At 36.6% G+C, this 22,931-nt stretch overlaps 1 protein-coding gene across 1 annotated transcript in view; it reads right to left on the reverse strand.

The window, feature by feature from the left end:
- The window catches only part of ATM (ATM serine/threonine kinase), a 77,599-nt gene that overhangs the window by 36,362 nt on the left and 18,306 nt on the right, over positions 1-22,931 (reverse strand). The window contains exons 13-33 of the mRNA XM_080580601.1: positions 22,347-22,572; positions 20,259-20,390; positions 19,416-19,541; positions 19,206-19,295; positions 18,012-18,183; positions 16,617-16,816; positions 16,008-16,090; positions 15,744-15,899; positions 15,183-15,258; positions 14,899-15,029; positions 13,387-13,507; positions 11,756-11,932; positions 10,332-10,501; positions 9,773-10,019; positions 9,065-9,180; positions 6,999-7,125; positions 5,940-6,139; positions 4,656-4,827; positions 2,464-2,628; positions 2,056-2,188; positions 932-1,027 (exon numbers count right to left, since the gene is read on the reverse strand). Coding sequence (XP_080436727.1) covers positions 932-1,027; positions 2,056-2,188; positions 2,464-2,628; positions 4,656-4,827; positions 5,940-6,139; positions 6,999-7,125; positions 9,065-9,180; positions 9,773-10,019; positions 10,332-10,501; positions 11,756-11,932; positions 13,387-13,507; positions 14,899-15,029; positions 15,183-15,258; positions 15,744-15,899; positions 16,008-16,090; positions 16,617-16,816; positions 18,012-18,183; positions 19,206-19,295; positions 19,416-19,541; positions 20,259-20,390; positions 22,347-22,572 — 3,116 coding nt within the window. The remainder of the gene's footprint in view (positions 1-931; positions 1,028-2,055; positions 2,189-2,463; positions 2,629-4,655; positions 4,828-5,939; positions 6,140-6,998; positions 7,126-9,064; positions 9,181-9,772; positions 10,020-10,331; positions 10,502-11,755; positions 11,933-13,386; positions 13,508-14,898; positions 15,030-15,182; positions 15,259-15,743; positions 15,900-16,007; positions 16,091-16,616; positions 16,817-18,011; positions 18,184-19,205; positions 19,296-19,415; positions 19,542-20,258; positions 20,391-22,346; positions 22,573-22,931) is intronic.

Below are 22,931 nucleotides of genomic sequence, written 5' to 3' on the forward strand. Positions count from 1 at the left end.
AGAAAATATTTTATAAAAACTCAAGACTACATACAAGGAAAAAAAAATGACCTTGACTTTGAACACGGTTTCTAAAAGAGGGGGATATTAATTTTCATTAGAAAGGAACCAATATTTATTTCCCTGTTTTTTCCTTTCTACTTGCCACGCTTGACAACATTTCCATCTTCTACAACATTGCTTTTAACAACCAGAGCAAATAAAGAACAAACTGAAGATACACAGGTTGTGTTTTGGAATAAGTTTAACAAATCATCTAAGGAAACGCAATGCAGAAAAGGCTGAAACACACAGCTTGCAGAGGTGCTGAAGAGTGTTGTATCATACTGAAGTCAATGTGAGCTGCAATTGCAATCATCGGTTATTAGTACTTTAGACAAAAATATATATTAAGGCAAATGTTCTCATTACTTGTGTATCTAGCTGTTTTAGACATCTTATCTCAGTAAACATCACCTTCATGGAAGGAATTCCCACTTGTGGAAGAGCAGATTTGGATTTTGACATTGGTACATTGGACCAAACATTAATCAGGTGCTCCAGCATGAACGGTGAGAATAATTTTAATAATACATGAGAGGCTTTAAGATGGGTAACAATTATTTTGATTTCCACTAAAATATGCCTTTCAAATTTTCAGGTAAGTTCTCTTCCATTTTTCTTACTATTTTTCAACCTACTACAGTGACCCATATAATGGCAGATGTCGAGTATAGAAGAGACTAGGGTCTAAACTGATTTAAATTTACATTATTAGTCTAAGTTGTTATATGCCTGACTGAAAAGAAGATTCATTCTAACCATTCTAATGATGGTTACCTCTAGCAGCAAAGGCAAAATACCAGTGGGAATAAACATTGAGAACAGCCACAGTTTCAACTCTTTGTTTGCAATGACAGCCCTAGGAGATCTGTGGGACTCATTTACTTACCCAGCACTGCTTTTTCACCTGCATGATTAAATGCCTTCTTGGACAGCTGCAGTAAGCTCACCACCAGTTTCACTATTACAGAATCTTCTGGTTTTTCTATCGTTCAGAAAGAAAAACAAAACAAAACACATGAAAATTTCTCTTTTTCTATAAGTGCTGCCACAGAACTTAATCTGTTCTTGCACTGTGTTAAAAGTGGTAATAGCTGCTCCCTACTCAGCTTCCTCATACCATCAGCAGTTCACAAACCTCTCTGTTCCTACTCAATCCTTTTTAAGCTTACAAGGCCTAGATTGTTCAAGTTCTACTCTGATGCAAGGTTTTTCACACAAACTTGATGGCTTTTTACAAACACCTTTTTCAAGCAGAAGTTTGAGACTGAAACTGTAAATGATATTCAAGATGTGGACATAACGCACTTATGGCCTAGGACAGAGAATTGTTCTTCCTCAATTTTTACTCTTCATTTATCTACAGCTGATTATTACATCAGCTCTTTTTATATTCCAGTCATTCAGTAAAACAAGCAGATGCGGATTTGAGGAGAAAAATGAAATGGCCTTGTTAGAAACATCTGAAATCCAAAATAGGAAGGAATTGGGTTTGGACTGGGAGCTAAATGAGAACACTGGGATATGGCAAGGTTCAACTAAGCTAAATCCTATTATTTTCAAACATTTGTGAGACTATTTTCTAACATACTATGCCTTTCTAAAATCTAGTTCTAGTAATGAAGCTACTTAAATGTAATTGTAAAGGAGCAGGGAGACTCATATACAAGAAAATTCATTAAGCAGCCATATAACAATATACTTATACATTATCCCCATCATTCACAATAATGTATGCCCCCCTCCAAGAGCTATATGGGCATTTTACCCTGTCTGTCATGTAACACTTCACAGAATATTTATAACACGCTTTGCAGGAGATATTTCAGATTTTGCATCAATATTACATGCCATTCTACTCTGCATGTGAAATTACAATAAGGTTACATTGCTAAACATACCAAAAACAGGACACAAAATAAATCATTCAATGTCAAATTAGAATAGGGTTAAACTGTTACACATATAAAACCAGATACAGATGAAATAAAACACACAATCAGATGTCTGTACCCTGGAAAATTTTCAGGAGATCCTTCATCTGATCTTTATATCGTTCCAACTGTTTGCGTAAATCATACAGTCCTTCAAGTCGTGTTAAGGGCAGTGAATCACAAGCACTAACTGAGAGAAAGTGATTCATTTCCTGCAAAACAACAGTTTGTATTAAGCACATTTTACACACATATAAAGGCTTCAAGTAAAGAAGTGGTACACAGCAGTCCACAATGTGGAGATTAATAGATGCAAAATAAGAATGGAGACCTAGAAATACCTCAGTTTCTGAAACTGGCAATAAAAATGATTCACATCTAATTTAAATCTTTCTCAGCTATACGTAGTTCAAAAACTATTTTTATTTTAAAAGTTTTTTATTGCAAAAACCACTACACCATGAGATATAATTTAAAATGTAATTACCTCCAAAAGAGAATATGGTCCTTTACTGTATTTTATCTTCTGCTGAGTTGTTCGCAAATCTTTAAAAGCGGAATATTCAGGAAAAGGATCTAAGCGTTTGATTGCATGGTACAGATTTTCATTATCCTTATTGTCTATCACCAGATACTTCAATAAGCCTAGGACCTGAACATAAAAAGTAAATGAAAAGTGAAAAAGAGAAACACTTTTGTGCCATACTTCTTTAGGTTATAAAGTCTGCATTTCTCTGAGTTTCAATGAACTGAGAACTCTATAAAAAACTTGGTAAGATAATTCATTTACACTATTAGAATTTGTAAAATTTTCAGAGGCATAGGAAAATCACAGATATACTCTAAAAAGGAGTTTTTGCTATTGCCTCTTCCCTAACTGATATCAAAATGTTTATTATCACAACCTGCAGTTTTATCCTGTCTTTTGATGAAGCTAATTTCAAGTATTGGTCAATACAATATTGAGTATGATTTAGCAACACACTACACCCCAAGCAAACCTTTTGATGTTACTGGGACTTTTTAAATTTCTACTATTTCTATTATATCTACAAATTTTTAATTTCTACTATCTAGTGTCAGCAATTTGAAATCCCAACAAATGCCTAAAATAACGATTTACTGTCCAAACCTCTGAACTCTGGCAGAATTTGTTTCATAGCAGGTCTACAACTTAAATAAATGCTTGCATAAGAGAGAACACATTTTCCTTGAAAAATCCTTTTTCTGTGCTGTACTTACTAACTAATGAATGCAACTGGACATTCAATACAGGAAGCTTTGAAGATCTGCAATCTAAATGATGAGGTTTTTGTTTGGACACTTGTATTTATTTGAAAATGACTGACTAGCTTCCATTCAATGCTGGAATGAAAATAAATAGAAGAAACTGAAAAGTCATCAGTAGAGGAAGGACGTCCCTGCAGGAAACATTAGAAGATTTCATATGATAGCAGTTTGAATTTGGAGAAATTTCTGTCCTCCCCACTTTGATTCTGCCCAGGGATGCCCTGACATGTTGCTTTCATAGCCGTGCATGTAAAATTATTTGCACAGAGATATTATAAAACATCAGGTTGGTGACCACTGGGCTGGGAAAAAATGTTGCTAGGTTATTATGAGCTGAACCAGTGTAGCTCTACAGTTGAACTGGAAGCATTAAGAGGTCAATGTACGGCACGCTACACTGCAACCATGAAGGTACACATGGTACAATGTCACCAGATTAAGCTAGAAGGCAAGTGTGAGGACTAAAGTGCAAGAAGCATACTCTTTTCTCACCTTCAGCTACAGATTAGAAGTCACTGAATCTAACTATATTTCCATCTCTAGCGGACCACACGTACACGTTATCACCAGAAGGAAAACAAGGCTTGTCACACAACAGAAACTGCTTCACTTCTTTGTTAAGGATGAAGTGCTAAATACACTTTTAGTATCAATTTGATCAATAAACAGCTGAACCACTGACATCTGTTCTCTGCACCTATTTCTTCTTTGTCTTCTAAACAGCTTCCCCTTCCAAAGGTCTCCATTGTATTTCCTGTGAAATCTTCCACAAGGCAAGAAGCAATGTGGCTACGGCAAGGTGAGAGCTTTGTAGGTAACTGCTTGGCCACTTGATCTCTTGTAACCAACTTGCCATCACCAGCAGTTTACATATACCTATATTCTCTCTTTTTCTTTAGTGGTACCACTGGTTTGGTGTCTCTTCTCTACTGAGAACATTTTTCTGAAACTTACCCTGAAGGTTTTATACCTCTTTCATATTCGACAGAAAGCAACCCAGAAATTCAAAGAAGACACGAAAGGCATAAGGACAGCATTAAAGCTCTTTAAGAACTAAGAAGAGAACTGTTTAATAGGTTAAGTAAACAGAGAATTAGAAAGTAAGTGATACAGTAACCTCAGCAATTATGATGGAATACATCTCCATCACTGCTTAAAGCCATAGGAATTACAAATACAGAACACAGAAGTACCAAAAGTAGAGACATTTTTATCTAAACAATTAAAGGTATAGAGTTATATGCCAAATAACATTACGATGTTACTGCTTTGTGTACTTACGAAGCATAGAAAAAAGGAACTGAAATTGAACGCTAATTAAAGTATTGCTTTTATGAAGTGAACATAAACTTAAAAGCTAACAGACAAGGAATAAATACAAACAACCACCTGTTGCTGAATCTTAGGTTGGTCCACAGCAAGAGGTATTAGTGTTCCTACAATAACGTGGAGGTGGCTCCCTAGAGCATCATTGCAACATGTAACTGCTGTGTGGCAAACATGATGAAGAAGATCACAACAGAGTGAGAAGCTGCGCACGGATATGTCTCTGATAACAGGTCTGCCACAGGAAACAAAACATTAAAGAAATACAAATTGCCATTGTCTCAAGTATCAAGCTATTATACAACAGGGAAGAAGAGAGGAAAAGGAGGAATATGAATAATCTTTATGGGAAAATTTGATTCTAAGCTTAAAAATTATCAAGGCTCTAAGGATTTAGCTCAGGAGATAAAGGAGAACTGAAGAACACAAATCGACTGAAACACTTTAAAAATCAAGTAAAAAGCATACAGAAGAATACATTTCCAAAAGGGAAAAAAATTTAAAAAATAAAAAGGCTTTCAGATTATTGTTTACCAGAACAATTTTGACAGAAACATAAAGTAGAAAACATACCTTCTGCACCCTCCTCCCTTTCACATAACCAGCCATTTAAAAAAAAAAAAAAAAAGATTTGGGTTTCAAAGGACTTCTGGGGATTATGAAGTCCAGCTTCCTGTCAGAAGCAGGGCCAGCTTCAAAGCCAGATCAGCTCCCCAGGGCTTTGTTGAGCTGAATTCTGACACATTCTCGAAGGAACCTGCTTTGGCAGGGGGGTTGGACCCGATGATCTCTTGAGGTCCATTCCAACCTCTACAATTCTGTGATTCTGTGATTCCTTGGATGGAGAATAAATAGCAACCTGTTCCAGTGTTTTACTATTCTCACAGTGAAAATCTTTCTCCATATACCCAACGAGAACTTCCTGTATTGCAATTTGGTAGCTGCTACCCCTTGTCTTTTCACTGTGCACCTCTAGGAAGAGTCTAGTTCTACTTTCCCTACAAGGTATCTTTTGTTCTATGGAAGGATACTTTCAATTCCCAAACAGCCTTTTTGTCACCAAAATCTCCTAACACTTTAAGTTTCTACAATTTGATAGCCTATTATAAATATAAAATTCTGCAGTACAGTGAACATGTAAATACAAGGACAGCACAAAGCAGTCCACCATTTAGAATGAGTTCTTAATTTAAATTCCAAAATTATCAAATAAAAACAATTTAAGCATTTCTGGAAATTTCAATTCTTTCTACAAATGAATTCAAATCTACCAGCAATACAGACAGTCAAGGTTACAAGAACGAGGGAACACAGATATGACAACCATGATGTAATTGTCATATTTACCTGCTATTGATGTGGTGAATCAGGGTATAAATTACATCACGGAGGACAAAAGCCCATGCTCCTCCTAAACCATCTTTTATCTCTTTAAGTAACAGACTAACAAAGAAATGATATATTATAAGAACTCTGTGTCTCTTGTAGACGTTGTTTGTATCTGATGCATGTTTACACAGGGCTAGAAGAATTTTCTGGAATGAATCCTAAAAATAAATAGAAATATGAATAAAAAGATCATTCATAATGCCAAAAGAGATACACTTAATATCAAGAAGAAAAAAAAAAAGCTAAGCAATAGGGAGACATATATATATGGCCAAAAAGGTTAAAAAGATTTAAAGAATTTATTCCACTGGCTGGCAGTACTAACTTTGATGCTTAAAAGCTTTATACAAACATGCTTCATAATTTTTTTTTTCTTATTTTTAGATTCTTTATGGATGGGCAAAGTAAGCTGTGTTCTTCACAACATACGCAATAAAATAGCATTATCTTTGTAAAGATCAGTTTCTAAGGAATTATGTTAGAAGACTGGAATACGTTTATGCTGCATCATTTTATATACCTTCCTATTTGCTATTAACGACAGAAAATCAAATGTCTGAAAATACGACAGACTACAGAATTTCACACTGTCATTAAGGGAAGCTAACTTTAATATCTGAATTGTAGTCAGTAATTAGAAAAAAACTGTCCAAACATAATTACTTTAGAATGTTTTTCAGACATATGCCAAATAAATAAATTACATCTGAATTGTATCTGGAATACAGACATTTCCCCAGCCTTTAATATAATTCCATTTATACATTACTGTATATGCATTATATAATGCAATTATACTCTAAGCCCTGGAATTTTTGTAAGGTTACCATATCCCGGAACTTAGGACTTCTTCCTTTTCACAAGGCAAAAAAGAGAACAAAAATGTGTCTAAGTTTGTATTTTTTCCTCAAATATACATGATGAAAACGTCTAACTAAATTTAAATGTAAATTTAAATGAATTTTATATTCTAAAGGAAAAAAAATGAAGTCATTATTACATACTTTACATACTTACAGGGCTCTTAGTAAGAACGGCTACAAGACTTTTTAATTTGCTTTTATGACAGCTGCTAATATAGTCCAAGGTTGCCTTAATCACATAAGACGGAAAATGAGGAGGATTAGGCGAAGGATCCAGTTCCCTGCATGAATAAATAAGAGGCTTTTTTTTTTTTCAAGAATCAAACCCCATGTGTTAAATGAAATAAGTCTCATGGAATAGATGGGTAACTGCTAGGAAATCCTTTCTGCTTTCAATAAGTGAGAAGCTCTCAAAACATCAAGCAGAGTGACATACTTCTTAGTTTTAACTCTGTTGCCCCTATAAGGCAGTTTTTAAGGTCTCATTTCTCCTTAACACTCTTTTATTCTTTTTTTGAAAGATCATATTGCTAAAAAAAAAAGTCTAATATAAGGTACTGTAGTGGGTTTACGTGGCAAGGTTTTGGTAGCAGGGGGCCATGGGGGTGGCTTCTGTGAGAAGGATCTAGAAGCTGCCCCACGTTTGGTAAGGGCCCCACTGCTGAGCAGAGCCAAGCCAATAAGCGATGTTGTTTTGCACCTCTGAAAGAGCATATTTAAGACAGGGAAAAAAAAACGCTGCACCACATAGCAGCTGGGAGAGTGAGAGGAGTGAGGAACAGCCTTGCAGGCGCCAAGGTTAGTGAAGGAGGGGGAGAGGTACTCCAGGCACCGGAGCAGAAGTCCCCTGCGGCCTGTGGTGAGGACCATGGTGAAGCAGGCTGTCCCCCTGCAGCCCATGGAGTACCACGGTGGAGCAGGGTTCCACCCTGCAGCCCGTGGAGGAGACCATGGTGGAGCAGGTGGACCTGCACCGACGGAGGCTGCGGCCTGTGGAAGACCCCTGCCGGAGCAGATCCCGGGCCGGACCTGTAGCCCATGGAGAGGAGCCCACGCAGGAGCAGGTGACCTGGCAGGAGCTGCTGCCCGGGGGGGACCCGTGCTGGAGCAGTTCGCTCCTGAGGGATGGACCCCGTGGTACGGACCCATATCTGGAGCAGTTCTTGAAGAGCTGCAGCCTGTGGGCAGCCCACGCCGGATCAGTTCGGCAAGGACTGCATCCCGTGGGAGGGACCCCACAGCACAGGGGACGGGAGAGACCGAGAAGGAGCAGCGGAGAAGAAGCGCTATAGACTGACCATAACCCCCATTCCCCCCATTCCCCTGCGCCGCTCAGGGGGAGGAGGTGGAAGAGGGTGGATGGGGGGGAAGGTGCTTTTGGTTTCTTTCCTTTGTTTCTCGTTTCTCTAGCTTGTTATTAATAGGCAATAAATCTTACTATCTCCCTACGCTGAGTCTGTTTTGCCCATCATGATAATTACTGTGCGATCTCTTCATCCTTATCTCAACCCTTGAGCCCTTTTCATCGCATTTTCTCCCCGTTCCTCTTTGAGGAGGGGGAGTGAGAGAGCGGTTGTGGTGGAGCTCAGCCGCCCACACGAGTAAAATCACCACAGGTACCTTGGAGGAAAATCTAAAAATGAAAATGAAACTATTTTTGGCATTCAAATATTTCTATTAGCTAGGAATTAGTTAATCCAGCATTGTTTAAGCAATTTTCTTACCAAGGGCAAGAGCAGCCACTACAGGAACTGCTAAGAAAAGGTTCAGTTTCACTTCCGACTTCTAAATATTTACAGACCTTTGAAAGAATGACTTGAAATTGTAGTCATTAAAACCTGGCTAATTTTACAGCAAGTAAAATTCTACAGGGTGGCTTTCCTTCCCAGTTTAAACTGATCTAATCCAACATTGCCATAGTCCAGAGCTTATCAACATACAATGGAATTCTCTTGCCCACCTATTTATTCTTTCCATTAACTGACATATTATAGAGAGATTCCCCTTTACTGATAACACGGAATAACTATTTAGAAAGGATGCACACAATGTATCATCACTAATGAAAATAAAGTCCACTGATTCTCAGCGTCAAAGTTACTTCTTCTTATGCCTGAAGGGCACATTTTAATGCACAATTTTATACACATACACCCATACACAATGTTATACAAATACATAAAAAAATCTACAAATTTTTAAAGATCTACAAATACCTACCCTATGTATTTACTCAGATGAGACCCTTCACCCTCCTCATTAGGTGGCTCATGTAAGGTCATCAACAGTTCAACCACAATTTCTGATAAATTATTATGAGATAAACTGTCAATTTCCTAGAGGAGGAAAATAGTATTTTAGTAACAAAAAAAATAGCTAAAATAATTTAACACTTTTTTTTTCCTTCTGTGAAAACCCATCTTTTCTTGCCTGGATTCTCTATTTGTTGAATTAGCCAAAACACACAATTTATTCAGAAATCACACCTGGCTAGGTCTTACCTGTGACAGTCACAGGTAGAACAATTGCTTCCCTAGCATTTGGAAAAAAATAAAAGTAAGATTAATCTTACTTCTCGTTCTGTATACAGTCTGCCTCTGTGGAAGAAGGAGAGCCTTCAGAAAGTATTAAAAATATTTTAAGAGAAAAACATGACTTACATAAAGAGATACATAACAGGGGAACTCAGGCTTGTATAATTAAACTTCTTTTTATCACATTCGGAAATAAATTATACTTCAGATACTGTCTGCCTGAAAGATACTATTGAATCCCAATTACTTGAAACATCTGGGATACACATTCAGCTAGCTTGGCTGTATTACAACAATAATCTCGTATCTATAGACTTTAATTATTTTACATTTTTATATATATATAAGTTTCTTTCAAGTCATACCACTCAATTTACACATTTAAAACTGATACCTGTTTCCCTAAGCAATCTTCATCCTTAAGCACGTCATAGACTTTAGAAGCTGTATCTCTTTGCTCTGCTACTTCACTCTTTCCATGGCTTTGATAGGCAAAATACGGGAGGATATTCACAAGTATCTTTGGAAAACAGTCTGCCAAAACCTGCCTCCAGTCTTTTTCAATCTTGTTGGCCAGTGATTTCACATCTTCAAATTGACTTCTAATGACCAGGTGTGGAACCAAAACTTTGTAACAAGACCTACATGTAGTAAATACATTTCCAGAATGTCCTTGAATTGTATTTTTGAAAAAATCACAAGCATAATAGAACAAATACCATTCCCTACTAGATTCCTCTATGACTAAACTTGTAATTATTGTCTAGCTACTACTGCACAAAAAATCTTTGCAGCGTAACTATAGTATACAAGATACTAAGAATACATTAGAAAAGCTCTAAATATGTTTTCCTACAATAAAATCTTGATGCATAACTACATTTAGAAAGTTGAAACCCTGTGTCATAATTGTAAATAAATCTAGATAAACTGCTTTCATATAGCAAACTTACCTGTAGAATTCCTCAAGGCTAGTATAGTTCAGAAGAACGTAAGGAAAGGCAGACAGGTTATATCCACTGTCATTTATTTTCAGCCACTCCACCACCAAATAGTCTAAATGTGATGTCATGAAGTCTTCTATACTTTTATAGCCAAAAATGTCAGATACTTTTTTCAAAACCTGTGCATTAAATAAGATTATAAAGTAGCACAAACAATACATGATATTACAGTATCACAGTATCACAGATTTCTAGGTTGGAAGAGACCTCAAGATCATCGAGTCCAACCTCCGACCTAACACTAAGTACTCCACTAAACCATATCGCTAAGCTCTACATCTAAACGTCTTTTAAAGACCTCCAGGGATGGTGACTCCACCACCTCCCTGGGCAGCCCGTTCCAATGCTTAATAACCCTTTTGGTAAAGAAGTACTTCCTAACATCCAACCTAAAACTCCCCTGTCGCAACTTTCGCCCATTCCCCCTTGTCCTGTCACCAGGCACGTAGGAGAACAGACCAACCCCCACCTCTTTACAGCCTCCTTTAAGGTAACTGTAGAGAGCGATGAGGTCGCCCCTGAGCCTCCTCTTCTCCAGGCTGAACAAGCCCAGCTCCCTCAGCCGCTCCTCGTAAGACTTGTTCTCCAGATCCCTCACCAGCTTGGTCGCCCTTCTCTGGACTCGCGCGAGCACGTCCATGTCCTTCTTGTAGCGAGGGGCCCAAAACTGAACACAGTACTCGAGGTGCGGCCTCACCAGAGCCGAGTACAGGGGCACAATCACTTCCCTAGACCTGCTGGCCACACTGCTTCTTATACAGGCCAGGATGCTGTTGGCCTTCTTGGCATAGTGAAAGTGATATTACGGCATGTCCTTCCCACACCCTTTTAATGCTTATTCCTGTAACTCAATTAGTAGAAAGTGATAAAATTGAGAGAACACACACATCAAAAAAATGACCAGCATGACAGACTGCAGTATGAACAGCAATTGTATGAACTGCAGTATGAACACCCTTATGAACAGCAACGTAAAAGTTAACCAAGACACATACCTTCTTCCAATACATTGCATATACATATACTGCATATTTTCCACACTGGAAAACTCAACTTACTTTTAGTGGATAGAAAGAATTTTTTAATGAGCTCTGAAATCTTTTATGTACAAAAATCTATTTGTGTTTTAGATCTGTACTTTTAAGGTACAGGTTTTACTATTAAAATTGCTTTTTATGATATTATTTCTGTGTTAATATTACACAGGTCATTAGATTTAATCACAAACTCATTCAGATATTTAAGTCTCGCATTAGGCATGCATTGCATTAAAAAATTTAACAACTTTCAACATTGACAAAAGCATTTTGCACCATTACAATTTTGCTTTGCTTCACTTATAACCTAAATATAAACCAGAAATTTTTACTTGCCTTCTTCACAAGGTGAAGTTCTAACCCATTCTCTTTCACAGACTGGCAAATAGCAAACAAAGCTTGCTTTTCGCATACAGGACTGCAGCACAGAACCATGGTCACGAGCATCAGCAAAACTGCTTTTCTATTACACTGCTTATCCAAAAGATCTTCAGAACTTGCATCACCACTAACCTGCAGGAATAAATAATGAAGAACTTACATAAAAATTCTGTTAAGACAATCTAATTCTGTTAAAACAAACTGATTGTTAAAACAATCAATTATCTAGAGAACTACATTAATAAGTTAGAACAAAGGGTGCTGATACGAACACTTCTGAAAATCTTGCTTTGGTTGCTTAAAAATTAAATCCCCCAGCTGTCTGCTCCACCTCTCAAACAGAATTTACTGCCTCCAGCATGTTAGCATACATGCTTGTACCTCATATACTCCAGTTCATATGTAGTATTAGCAACTCAAACAAAGGCAACACATTTAGCAGATAAATGACTGATGCACTAACAAGTCTCCTTTTGATCCTCTGTAAAATTTACTGCCTCTAAAGCAAACACAGCAGCAGGACTTTGCTCAAGTTTTTTTTTAATTAGTTTCCTAAAAATAACATGTATATTACCATGTGAGAAAAAAAAGCACAAACCACTGATGCATACAGGGAAGAACCACCTTGTGATTCAAATACAGTTCTTCCTTTTCTAATGCACAGTGTTGACTAGTGACAAATTCTGAATAAAAGTAACATGAAACTGAACCAAGGACAGAAACTAATGAGAGATGACAGCAAGGTGAGGTGACAGAGCAGAGAGCCGAGGCAACAGAGAAAACAGATGAAACAACGAAGAGCTGGAGCAGCAGAAGTCTGTAGGCAACAAATGGAATGAGATCACAGAGGGATGAGGCCTCAACTGCAAACCCAAGCTACAGGACAGCAAGCCAGTGCAACAAAGAGAGAAAACACAACGAATAGAGATAGCATGTGGAAATATGACAGAGCAACAGACAAAATATTATGGAAAATGTAAATGACTAGGCATGGTAGTAAGGAAGAGGAAAAAATGAAAGACACTAATAGAAATAATAACAGTTAAAGAAATTCTGCAGTAATATACACCACTACATTTTCAGTTACTGCAATAAAAAAAACTTTTCTTTTACTTGAATTTTTGTCTGAATATTTTATATTTTAAGCAAATTTTAATTTTGTGGAAATCAGTGTCCTAATACCACTGGAAACCTTACCTTACCGAAATTTAATGTTCTGTTTTTATACTACCTAAGTACATAATTTAAATTTACATTGCCACCTATTCACTGCTTATATATTGTCCAGAATAGTATGGTTCCATTTTTCTTTGATTCTTAAGTGTTACAGTAGTGAAATCTGCAACAACAAGTAGCATTATACAGTCCAAAGCATACGCTCAAAAAGCTGACAGATTTTTAACGTGGACAAAACAGAGACTGACTGAATGTATAATGGATTTCCTGTCCACCACCTTGTTCTACCACCTCAGATTACCAGCAACCATGAAGAATTAATATTCTTGGAAAGCTAAACACACTTATTTCAAAAGTCATCGTATTCACAACCTGAAAGTTTGGCAAAACTAATGACTAGATCTTGTTACCAGATTGCTCATTCCTTCCTGAACTCTGAGATAGGCATTCTCAAAAGCCTTTTGCTGGAGCTTCAAGGGAAGAGGTTTTGACAATCCAGAAGAATCTTTCTGTTTCACATCTTGAAACAAACTTCAAAAAAACAATAATTATTAGCATAACATTTAGTCTACAGAATTGCTGCATATTGTGCATAACAAATAATAAGATTCTGCTTTTCTATACACTCCAATTTTCTTCTTAACTTTCTTGTATATAGCAGTCCTTCCTTCCTCTCCCTCAAACTTTATCAGTAACAGGAAGAATATCTGCTGGGGCTAAAAGCTGGAAAGAAAGTTTCCCAATCTCTGCCAGTGCAGAATCCAAACTGCAATTAGTTGTCACAATGGCACATTCCACCTCATGAAGTATGTTGGGAATACATTTATTAAACAAATGTACTTGTATAAAGAGTTTCTCAAATACATATATATATATATATACACATACACACATAGTATATAATTCATATATAGATATACATGTGTATATATGTATATACATATATTATACGTATTAAGTATATATTTTTTTTTAAAGGCCCAACTCACTCTGCTACAAAAATTGGAACATCATAGTGGATTGGACCAAACGTCATTCTAGCCATTTCTAAGTGACCAACAACAGATACCTAAGAAAGATCATCATATGCTTCCCTTGTATGTATAGTAACACCCTTGAATATATCCTAATACTTGACAACATGGGACCTAGGCAGATCATGAGTTAGAAGTGGTGACTATATTTAGTATCATTCGATGGTTTTCTCTTTCATGAATTTGCCCAGTCACTTTTTGAGCCCCTGTAAACTTTGGGCATCCAGACTGTTGAACATAGTAGGATAATAATCAGCATAATTGAATATTGTATGAACTAAATCATATTTTCTTAGAATCTTGAATGTGTTAGCTTCACTTGATGTCCCCTAGTCTTTAAACTGGAAAAGACTCCCTATCTTCATTTTGTTCCACTCCATATTTTGTAATATAATATCTTGGGCAATTCAACTCCCTTTATGCTGAAAGGCTACAATTTATACAACCAATTGATGTGTGTAAAGTGTTCCTTACTTTTGAACATCCCTTCTCCACTCCTATTCCAGTTCCATTATATCCTTTCTGAGATATGGAGAAAGAACTGTACATAGTATTCAAAAATACAAGATCCTTTGAAATAGTCTTCATGCTACAAAATGTGCCCAACTTATTTCTAGAGGATAAACAACTATTTCATATTCTAGTTTTGCATAACGTATCTAATGCAAAAACTACAATTATATGCAGTTTATATATATGTACATAATTTTATATATATATATACACACACACACACATATATACACACAGAATACTTCATAGGCTTTTATATTCCCTCAAGATCAATGCTGCAGAACTACTAGAAACAGCAGCTATACAGTAGCAGAAGTAAGACCCAGTTAAAGTGAAAATTACTGTTATAAACAGAAAAAAGATCTACATTATCACCTGGTAATTGACTTTGCAGCAAGAATGCAAACTTGATGGTGACTATCTGCGAGAAAATGTGGGAAAGCATCACACACAGGAAGATCTCCATCTTTTACGTTAAGGATAGCCCACTTGGAATAAGGATCAGCCTGAAGAAAATGAATATTGAGGTTTAAAATATACAGAATACTTACAGTGATATACTTACTGATATATGCAAAAAAAATCTTTAGACACTGTTTTCAAGCACACCTTAAGTATATACTTAACATGCTAATGAATGTAAGAAAAAAGGGGATTACCTCAAGCAGGGCTTTCATGCAGTTTAAAAGTGCTACTCTCACTGGTGCCGTGCATCTCTTTCCTTGAGATAGCTTCCTAAAATACGGAACATTTGAATAAATGAAAAAGTTGCCAACTATTTTGAGAAAAAGTCTAACAAGTTAATTTTTGCTGCTTGCAGTTCATTCTTTTGTGCTTAATAGTTAAGTTTGGCAGGATTTGATGATTTTCCTGGTAATATACAATAATAAGCAATATTAATTTTTGATTGCTGAAGTTATCACTTGTTATACTTATCCAGTACTTGTGATACTTATCCAACTGAGAGTAAAACCTTTGTGGATATACAACTGTGTAGTGTTTATTTCTGTAACGTTATCATCTTAAGGACTGTAAAGACACTTTGATACAAATATGACACAGAAATCTGGAAAGTTAAATGCTGGATAAAGGAAAAGCACATGGACTCATGGGATACCAATAGCAAGACACACAACAGCACTACAGTCATCACATGGATAACGAAGTCAAAAATCTTATGCCCAGCAAACAGACTTCTGCATTAAAGAGATAAAACATACCAAAAGGCTCCAATAATTGTCAAAAATTGCCCTTGAGCATCCCCTGTCTCTTCTGCATGTTCGCTGGACTGGCCCAAACTTACTGCTATAGGCAGCAAATTGTTTAGAATTACTTTACAAACGTCTTGGTCTCGACGGTAAAAGGAACACACAGCGCTGTGAAAGAAAGAAAGAAAAAAAATCTTGACCCACTAAACAGCCCTCAAATCCTGCAGCTGTTGAACTAAAATAGCTCTAATAATGCTAAAATAGTTTCTCTCTTACGAAAGAGGTCTAAGAAGCATAAGAACTTCATCTTCAGGCAAGAGATTTTCTTCAGTAGGAAGCTCCTTCAAAAGGACCAAGTACTGGGGAAGACAACCAAAAAAAAAAGAACCAAAATGGAAAATAATTCTTAAGAAAATAAGTAGACAACAAGAAAAACTAAACGACGTTTTCAGTAACTGTCACATAAAATGTCATCATGCAGCAAGGATACCTAATGTCAGCTCTTACGCGTTAGAATCCTACCATCTTTTTATGCAGACTGTCACACTAATATTGCTCATGAAATTTTTGGTTTTGGCAGCCAAAAATATTTCCTTTGTAAACTAAAACACAGATCCTATTCTATGACAGAGACCATTTCTAGGTATTTAACAAATAATTAATGATAAAGGCAAGATGTTTATACTTCTCAGCTATTTGTTTTCTAATTCACAACAAATTCTAACTGCTCCTTCCCCGCCTACCGTGGCACACTTCAAAACATCAGAAGTAGCCTTTTTCTGGTCTTCTCAGAGGACTGACAAGAGAAAGGGCATCAAGAATATACAATTTTTAAAACAGTACAGGAACAGAGGTGAGTCTTCTGTAAAATAATCTCCCACTCACCGTGTGCAGATGCAATGGCTTAGCACTGTCAAAGACACTCCGATCAGTTAACATTAACAGCTTCCTCCGTATATCAGAGGCTCGGAAGCTCACTGTCCGAGTTTGGACTGTAGTTGCACAAATACATAAGAATCTCAAAATTTCAAGGAGGAGTAAATCCTGTTTTGTCAACTGTTCTTCAGCTAATGGACTCACAGCACCTGAAAATAAGGTTCACATGTAAGAAATGCCTCTCCAAGTACAATAAAAAAGTTTTATAACATTTTATGTATTTACAAAACTAAGTTCTTATAATAGACAGAGTACTAGCAACCTTTATTTGTTATCGAACAGATACTGCAACAGTAGTTTCTTGAATGCTTTCTACATCTAAAAAGGCCCTCTTTAAAACAGATGCTTTCAATTTTATGTGCTCATACAGATGGCTTATTTCTCCCGTCAAAGTACAATGAACACAGCAGAACCATTTTTTTTATGCCGTTCGCTATTACTTCGGATGTATTTTAAACTACAGATTCAAACTGTATTCAGACAGATTTCCCCAACAGTGAAATTACGACAATTACCACTATATTAATGTCCTCATCCAAATTTCAATTATAAACTAAAAGAAATAGTTACAAATGTCATTTCCTGTCACATTTAGAGCTCTGCCACATTTAGAGTAACTTTCTGCAATCCCACACTTTAGAACTATTTATTGGATGGCTGGAGAAGATATTTCTAAAGACATTTATTCAACACAGTGGAGAAAACAGACCAGCTCTTTGTTGCAGTAGCATAACACCATGATTTCCTTGTCCTTCAATAACAAAACAGAAACTATAGTCCTGATTAGAAACTAAAATACGCATCGCTTTAAGAAAGAAATTAAAATGAAAGAGAACATCAGTACTTATAGGTCTTAACAGCAATAAACGCCTGTCCCAAGGACATACAAATTCATGTTCCTCCTCCTACTGGTGCAAGATGCAAGAAAGCTGACCTTGCCAAGAATTACTGATCAGCAAAAGGAGAAGTGAAAGAGGACTACTTTTAAGAAAATGAAGCACAATCTAATGACAGAGACGGGTAGTCTACAGACACACCTTCTCTTCTTTTCCAAAACTTCTAACTTTGAGCAAGTTAACTAGTTTCTTGCATTTCACTATTTGTAAAATAAAAATAAACTTCTCATTTCCAGATGAGCTGGAGTATTTGATTAATATCTTTAAAACACTAATGAAGTATAAAATAATTATTGTTTAGAAAGTACCTGGTTCAACTATTACCTGATTAAAAGCAGAACAATATGATACCTAACTGTCATTCAAGGAAGGAACAATTTGTAAAAACAAGGCAGGAGAGCGGGGTCTTAATCTTTTGCATATAGTTTTGGACACAGAGAAAGCTCACCTGTTACATTTTGCATGTCAGCAGATTCATTTGTACCACTGATGTCAGTCACTGAATGACCATCAAACAGATTATCGGATACCTGGTTATCTGCTTCCATTATACTCTCCTCAGGATCATGCCCCACTACATCCCCTTCTCCTAAGTCACTTGGTTTTCCAGTAAATGTCATCTGACAAAAACACAATATTCTTTTAAAGTTGGCTTTTAATGACAGTAGAAAACACATAAGCACAGAACAAGGAAAGACACTACAGTTTTCCAGTCAACTCAAACAGGTGAAGAAAATAAGGGCTACACTGAAGCGATGAATTTCACTCTGTTATAAAACTGTCTTCTAAACATGTGAATTGTATTTGAACTATTCTCTTTAAGACGTAAGCTTCCTGAGACAGAAACATGTTTTTGTGTTTTAGATGGTGCCAAGGATATTTTTAGTATTTGAAAAACAATTCTCTGGAAGACTCCGAACTTCCCACCATACTCTATAATTACACAGAAACGAAAAGGCGGTGTAGGGCCTTTTTGAGGGCACAGTAATTACTACTTTCCCTACTAGATGAGAAGCTAACAGAAGGTACGTTTCTCAGGTTCTCCTCACCTCAAAAAAAAAAAGGATTTTGCCTACCTAGACCTGACTACAGCACAATCTGCCAAAATTAGAAGTTTCACGAGTTGTAGTAAACACAGTGATGTGCCACCCTATTACTTTTGTCAGTGAGAAAGGAGAGCCAGTTACAGTTCAAAGATTTAATATCTACATAAAAATATCTTTACAGTGTTTTTTAACACACATAAATCCATCAAACTAAAAAAGAAAAAAGTTCTTAACATTTCCACATGCATTAAAGTTAAACGTCATGTTATAGAAATTCTTTCTATGGCATAAAATCTATATATCATTTAACACTAATAAAGTATTTAAAAATTCCAAAAATAGCATGTTTTTTAATGTGAACAGGCATGCTAACATTGATCAAATGTTATCCACTTGTCCTTATTTTTCCCCTATGCCTGTGTTCAAAATATACAAATGTTAAATAGAAATGTTGCCGGTTAGAAATCTCTGTAAAACTCAATGTACTTCAGTTTTGTTTTTTTTTCCAATAAGTATCGTATTTTGTTTGCCTCCAAATTATTATACCATAAGAAATATACCATTTCTGCATTCAGAAACACAGGGAATGTACTTACCAGATTTTTGCAAATATCTACAAGATCATTCATAAATTTTGATGTTAACAAACGCAGGAATAAATTGGACAGCATCTTATTAGCACTGTTCTGTAAGAAAGTAAGATGTACAGATAGGTTAATTCACTTTTTTCATGTACCACACATGATATCCAACTTTGTGATCTCATTAATGAGGAAAGAAACAAAAAATTACTTTATAAGCTTTACCTTGGTACAATTGCATAAACATTTTGTACACTGCATTATCAAAGTCCTCAGTGAGTTGATCTGGGCATCTTCATTTAGTTTCTTTCTTGAGTTAGAAATGCTTTCTCCAGCATAATGAATGAGAGACTAATAAAAATACAACAAATATCTCAGTTAAATTCCTTTATATGTTGGCACATGCACAGCACACACACAGACAAAAGGACGTTAATTCTCATTCATACGCATTCATACATTCTGATTCATACAGCTTTGATATTTACAGTGTGCATCAGTGAGTTTGGGCACATTTTTTTTCCTTTTTTTTCCAAACATTCTGCTCCAGAAGCGACAAATAAATGGCACAGACCTGCCTGAAACACTGATGTTTTCATCATGAAAGAAAAATATGGTATCTGTCCATAATGTAAAGTTTTAGGATTCCATATTTAAGTGCAAAACCACCTCATACAACAATAAAAACAACAATAGCTGTCTTCATACTGGCTTAGACCATCTTAAAAAAAATCCTGCATGAAAGACCTATAAATGAAAGGAATTTTCATCCTAAGTAGTCCTTTTGCCCAAAAATCCTTGATTATTTTATCTTTTTAAAAGGGGTGATAGAGAAACATACCAATATTTAGAATCTGTAAACTTGTTATATTGGTATATTGACAGAACTCATTGACTTTTTCAGCAGCAGTAACGTATTTAAACCTCTCTCCTGCTTTTTTTTTTTTTTAAGCAGAAATCAAGGGAAATATCCATGGTCTGAAGGTGTGTTAATATGAATAGAGTTTTTAAAATGATTTTATATTTAACGATCTACTTTAAGTTGTTTGCAAACACATTGCTGCTTACCTTAGCTTTCTGGAACAACTCTGATTTACAGGCATCCTCTTCTGTAAATAAACCAGTGTAGCAGTAGCAGCCAAGAACACCAATTGAGAGACTGACACATCGAACAAGATGTTCAGCAGCAACATGCCTAGACTAAATTAAACACACACTATAAGCACCATTGGTTTAATATGATTTTTTTCAGAAAAATACAAATTCTTTAGTCTCTTTTCAACACTTGTATATACTTATTTTGTCAGAATGAATGAAGCTTTGCATTCTAGTGTTCTGCATCTTGCATTTGTCTTAGGTCCCCAGCAAGTCCTTTTGGCTCTCCACGTTATAATATTCTCTGCATCTCTCATGGCCCTTACACCTCCCTCCTTCACAATAGTTTAAATTCTCCCTCTCCTTTAGGTTCCATCATAGTAATAATTTCAGCTCTCCTCATGTGTAAGGAGTCAGGGAGTCAGAGAGCGGTTGTGGCGGAGCTAAGCTGCCCAGCCGAGTAAAACCACCACATCAGGACAAGAGATAGCATGAGCCTAGTCATGGACTACCACACATTCCTACCACTGCCTCTTGCTATCTTAGTAAATTCATAAGTTTCTTCTTAGCAGTAACAAACAAATGGCATATAGGGTTGTGAATGCATGCAAATCTACTGCAGGAACATTCTGGAGACCCCTTTTTTACCCGTCTAACTTACTTGGATCAAAGAAGAAGAAAGAGCAGATGAATATTTTTACTTTCTCTGGGAGAGAGACCAAAGAGGATTTGTTATCACATTCTTTAAAAATATGTATCTATAAAAAGATGGAGAAACTCATGCATACACACTGTTTACATATGCGAAACCAGGAAGAGGTTTTACAGTGCCTAACTGACATGCCTTGTTTCAAACCTTTGCACTGCCTCTTTTGTCTCACCAAATATTATAGGACCTTAACAACAAGTTGCCAAGGAGGCACAGCACTGTATCAAAATCAAAGCTAGCCTGTCAAAGGAGCTGGAAACTTAAAAAGCCTGCTGCTTTTGTCTTCATCAACTTTTCACACCATTAGGCTTTGGCTCTTCTTCTGCAAGTCAAGATTTTTCTCCAACGGAAAGATCCTGTTGTTTCAACAAGTGGAAGATATAAAATGGATCACAGGATAATCCAGGTTCAAACAGACCTCAGGAGGTCTCTGGTCCAACCTCCTACCCACAGCAGACCAGCTCTGATGTCAGATCAGGTTACTCTGGGCTTGATACAGTCAGAGCTTGAAAAGCTCCAAGGATGAAAACTACACAATCTCTCTGCACAAGCTGTGGCACTGCTTGACTGTCCTCAAGCTATAACACTTTCCTTGCACCAGTGTGACTTTCTTGTTTCAGCTTATGCCTGCTGTCCCCGACCCTCCTGCAATGCACCACTGTGATGAGCCAGGCCGTGTCTTCCAGATAACTTTATAGGCACTGGGAGACTCCCTCAAAGCCTGTTAGGTCCCCCCAGAGCCATCCCTGCTCCAGGCTGAACAAGCCCAGCTCCCTCTGTGTCTGCTCACAGCTCAAGTGCTTTAGCCCTTAATCACCTCAGTGGCCTTCACTGAATGCACCAAGTGTCTTGTCCTGGGAGGCCCAAAACTGGATGCAGCATTCTAGACACAGAGGGCACCAAGAAGAGGAGGATAATCATCTGCTTTGAGCACTGGCTGTGCTCGTTAATACAGCCTGTATTTGCAGCTTTCTATGCCTTTACACTGCTGCCTTTTTACAAAACCTATGTGAGACCTCTGTGCCTCAGGCAATCTTGGTTGAAAACTGGCAAGAGCTTAAAGCATTACAGGGGCACAGAAGTTGAAGCAAACATCTCAAGAAGTAGTGTAACAAAAATTTATGTAGCAACTTCTACACAGCCTGTAAAGTAGCTTCCTACATACTTGAGGAAATTACAGTTTGCCAATGATGTACAAAAGCAGACTTCTGTTTCATATTATTGAAGACAGTTTGTAAAATGTTTGCAGTTCATTTTTAGCAACGAAAGAAATGAAAATCTCTATACTTTTCCTTGAAAATATATTGTTTGGGAGCACACCTATAAGGATGCAACAGTAATTTCTAACTTACCTCAGGAGCATAGCTACTTAAAAGCTTTTCTGACATTGTTGAAAGGCAGTACTCCAGTGTTTCCCTAAGATTTTGGTTGATGGCAAGTCTCGAACCAGTCACATTTTTATCTGCAACGTTTACTGCAAAGTTAGTGAAAATATCCATTTCATCAAATGTTGTCTGTAGATACAGCTCTTCAACATCAGAAAAATCGCTTTCTTCTTTTCCTTGGAAGTGCTGCACACTTGAAGAAGAGACATTGTTTTTACTTTAGCAGCCAATATATGAACACAAGTCCTTAACACTATTATTTAAATGTTAAAAAAGAGGCAAAATAAAATTTTTAAATTTAAAATTTTAACTTCTGTTAAAAAGTTAATGAAACTGGTGAATCTTTTATTTCTGAGGTGACTTTCACCATGGAATGGATACTTACCATTTCGGCTCTGTCTGAAGAAACTACAAGGAAAAATAAAGCCTGTATATGCATCATAAGTTCTACTGCAGCTCACGTACCAACAATTGGTTTGTGTTGAGATAGCTGACATCAATCTACTTCACATAATTGCAGCATAAATTCACAAGAAGCCTGAAACTAATGTT

The sequence above is a fragment of the Anser brachyrhynchus genome, assembly GCF_964034855.1.
Source record: "Anser brachyrhynchus genome assembly, chromosome: 1".
Taxonomy (NCBI): Eukaryota; Metazoa; Chordata; class Aves; order Anseriformes; family Anatidae; genus Anser; species Anser brachyrhynchus.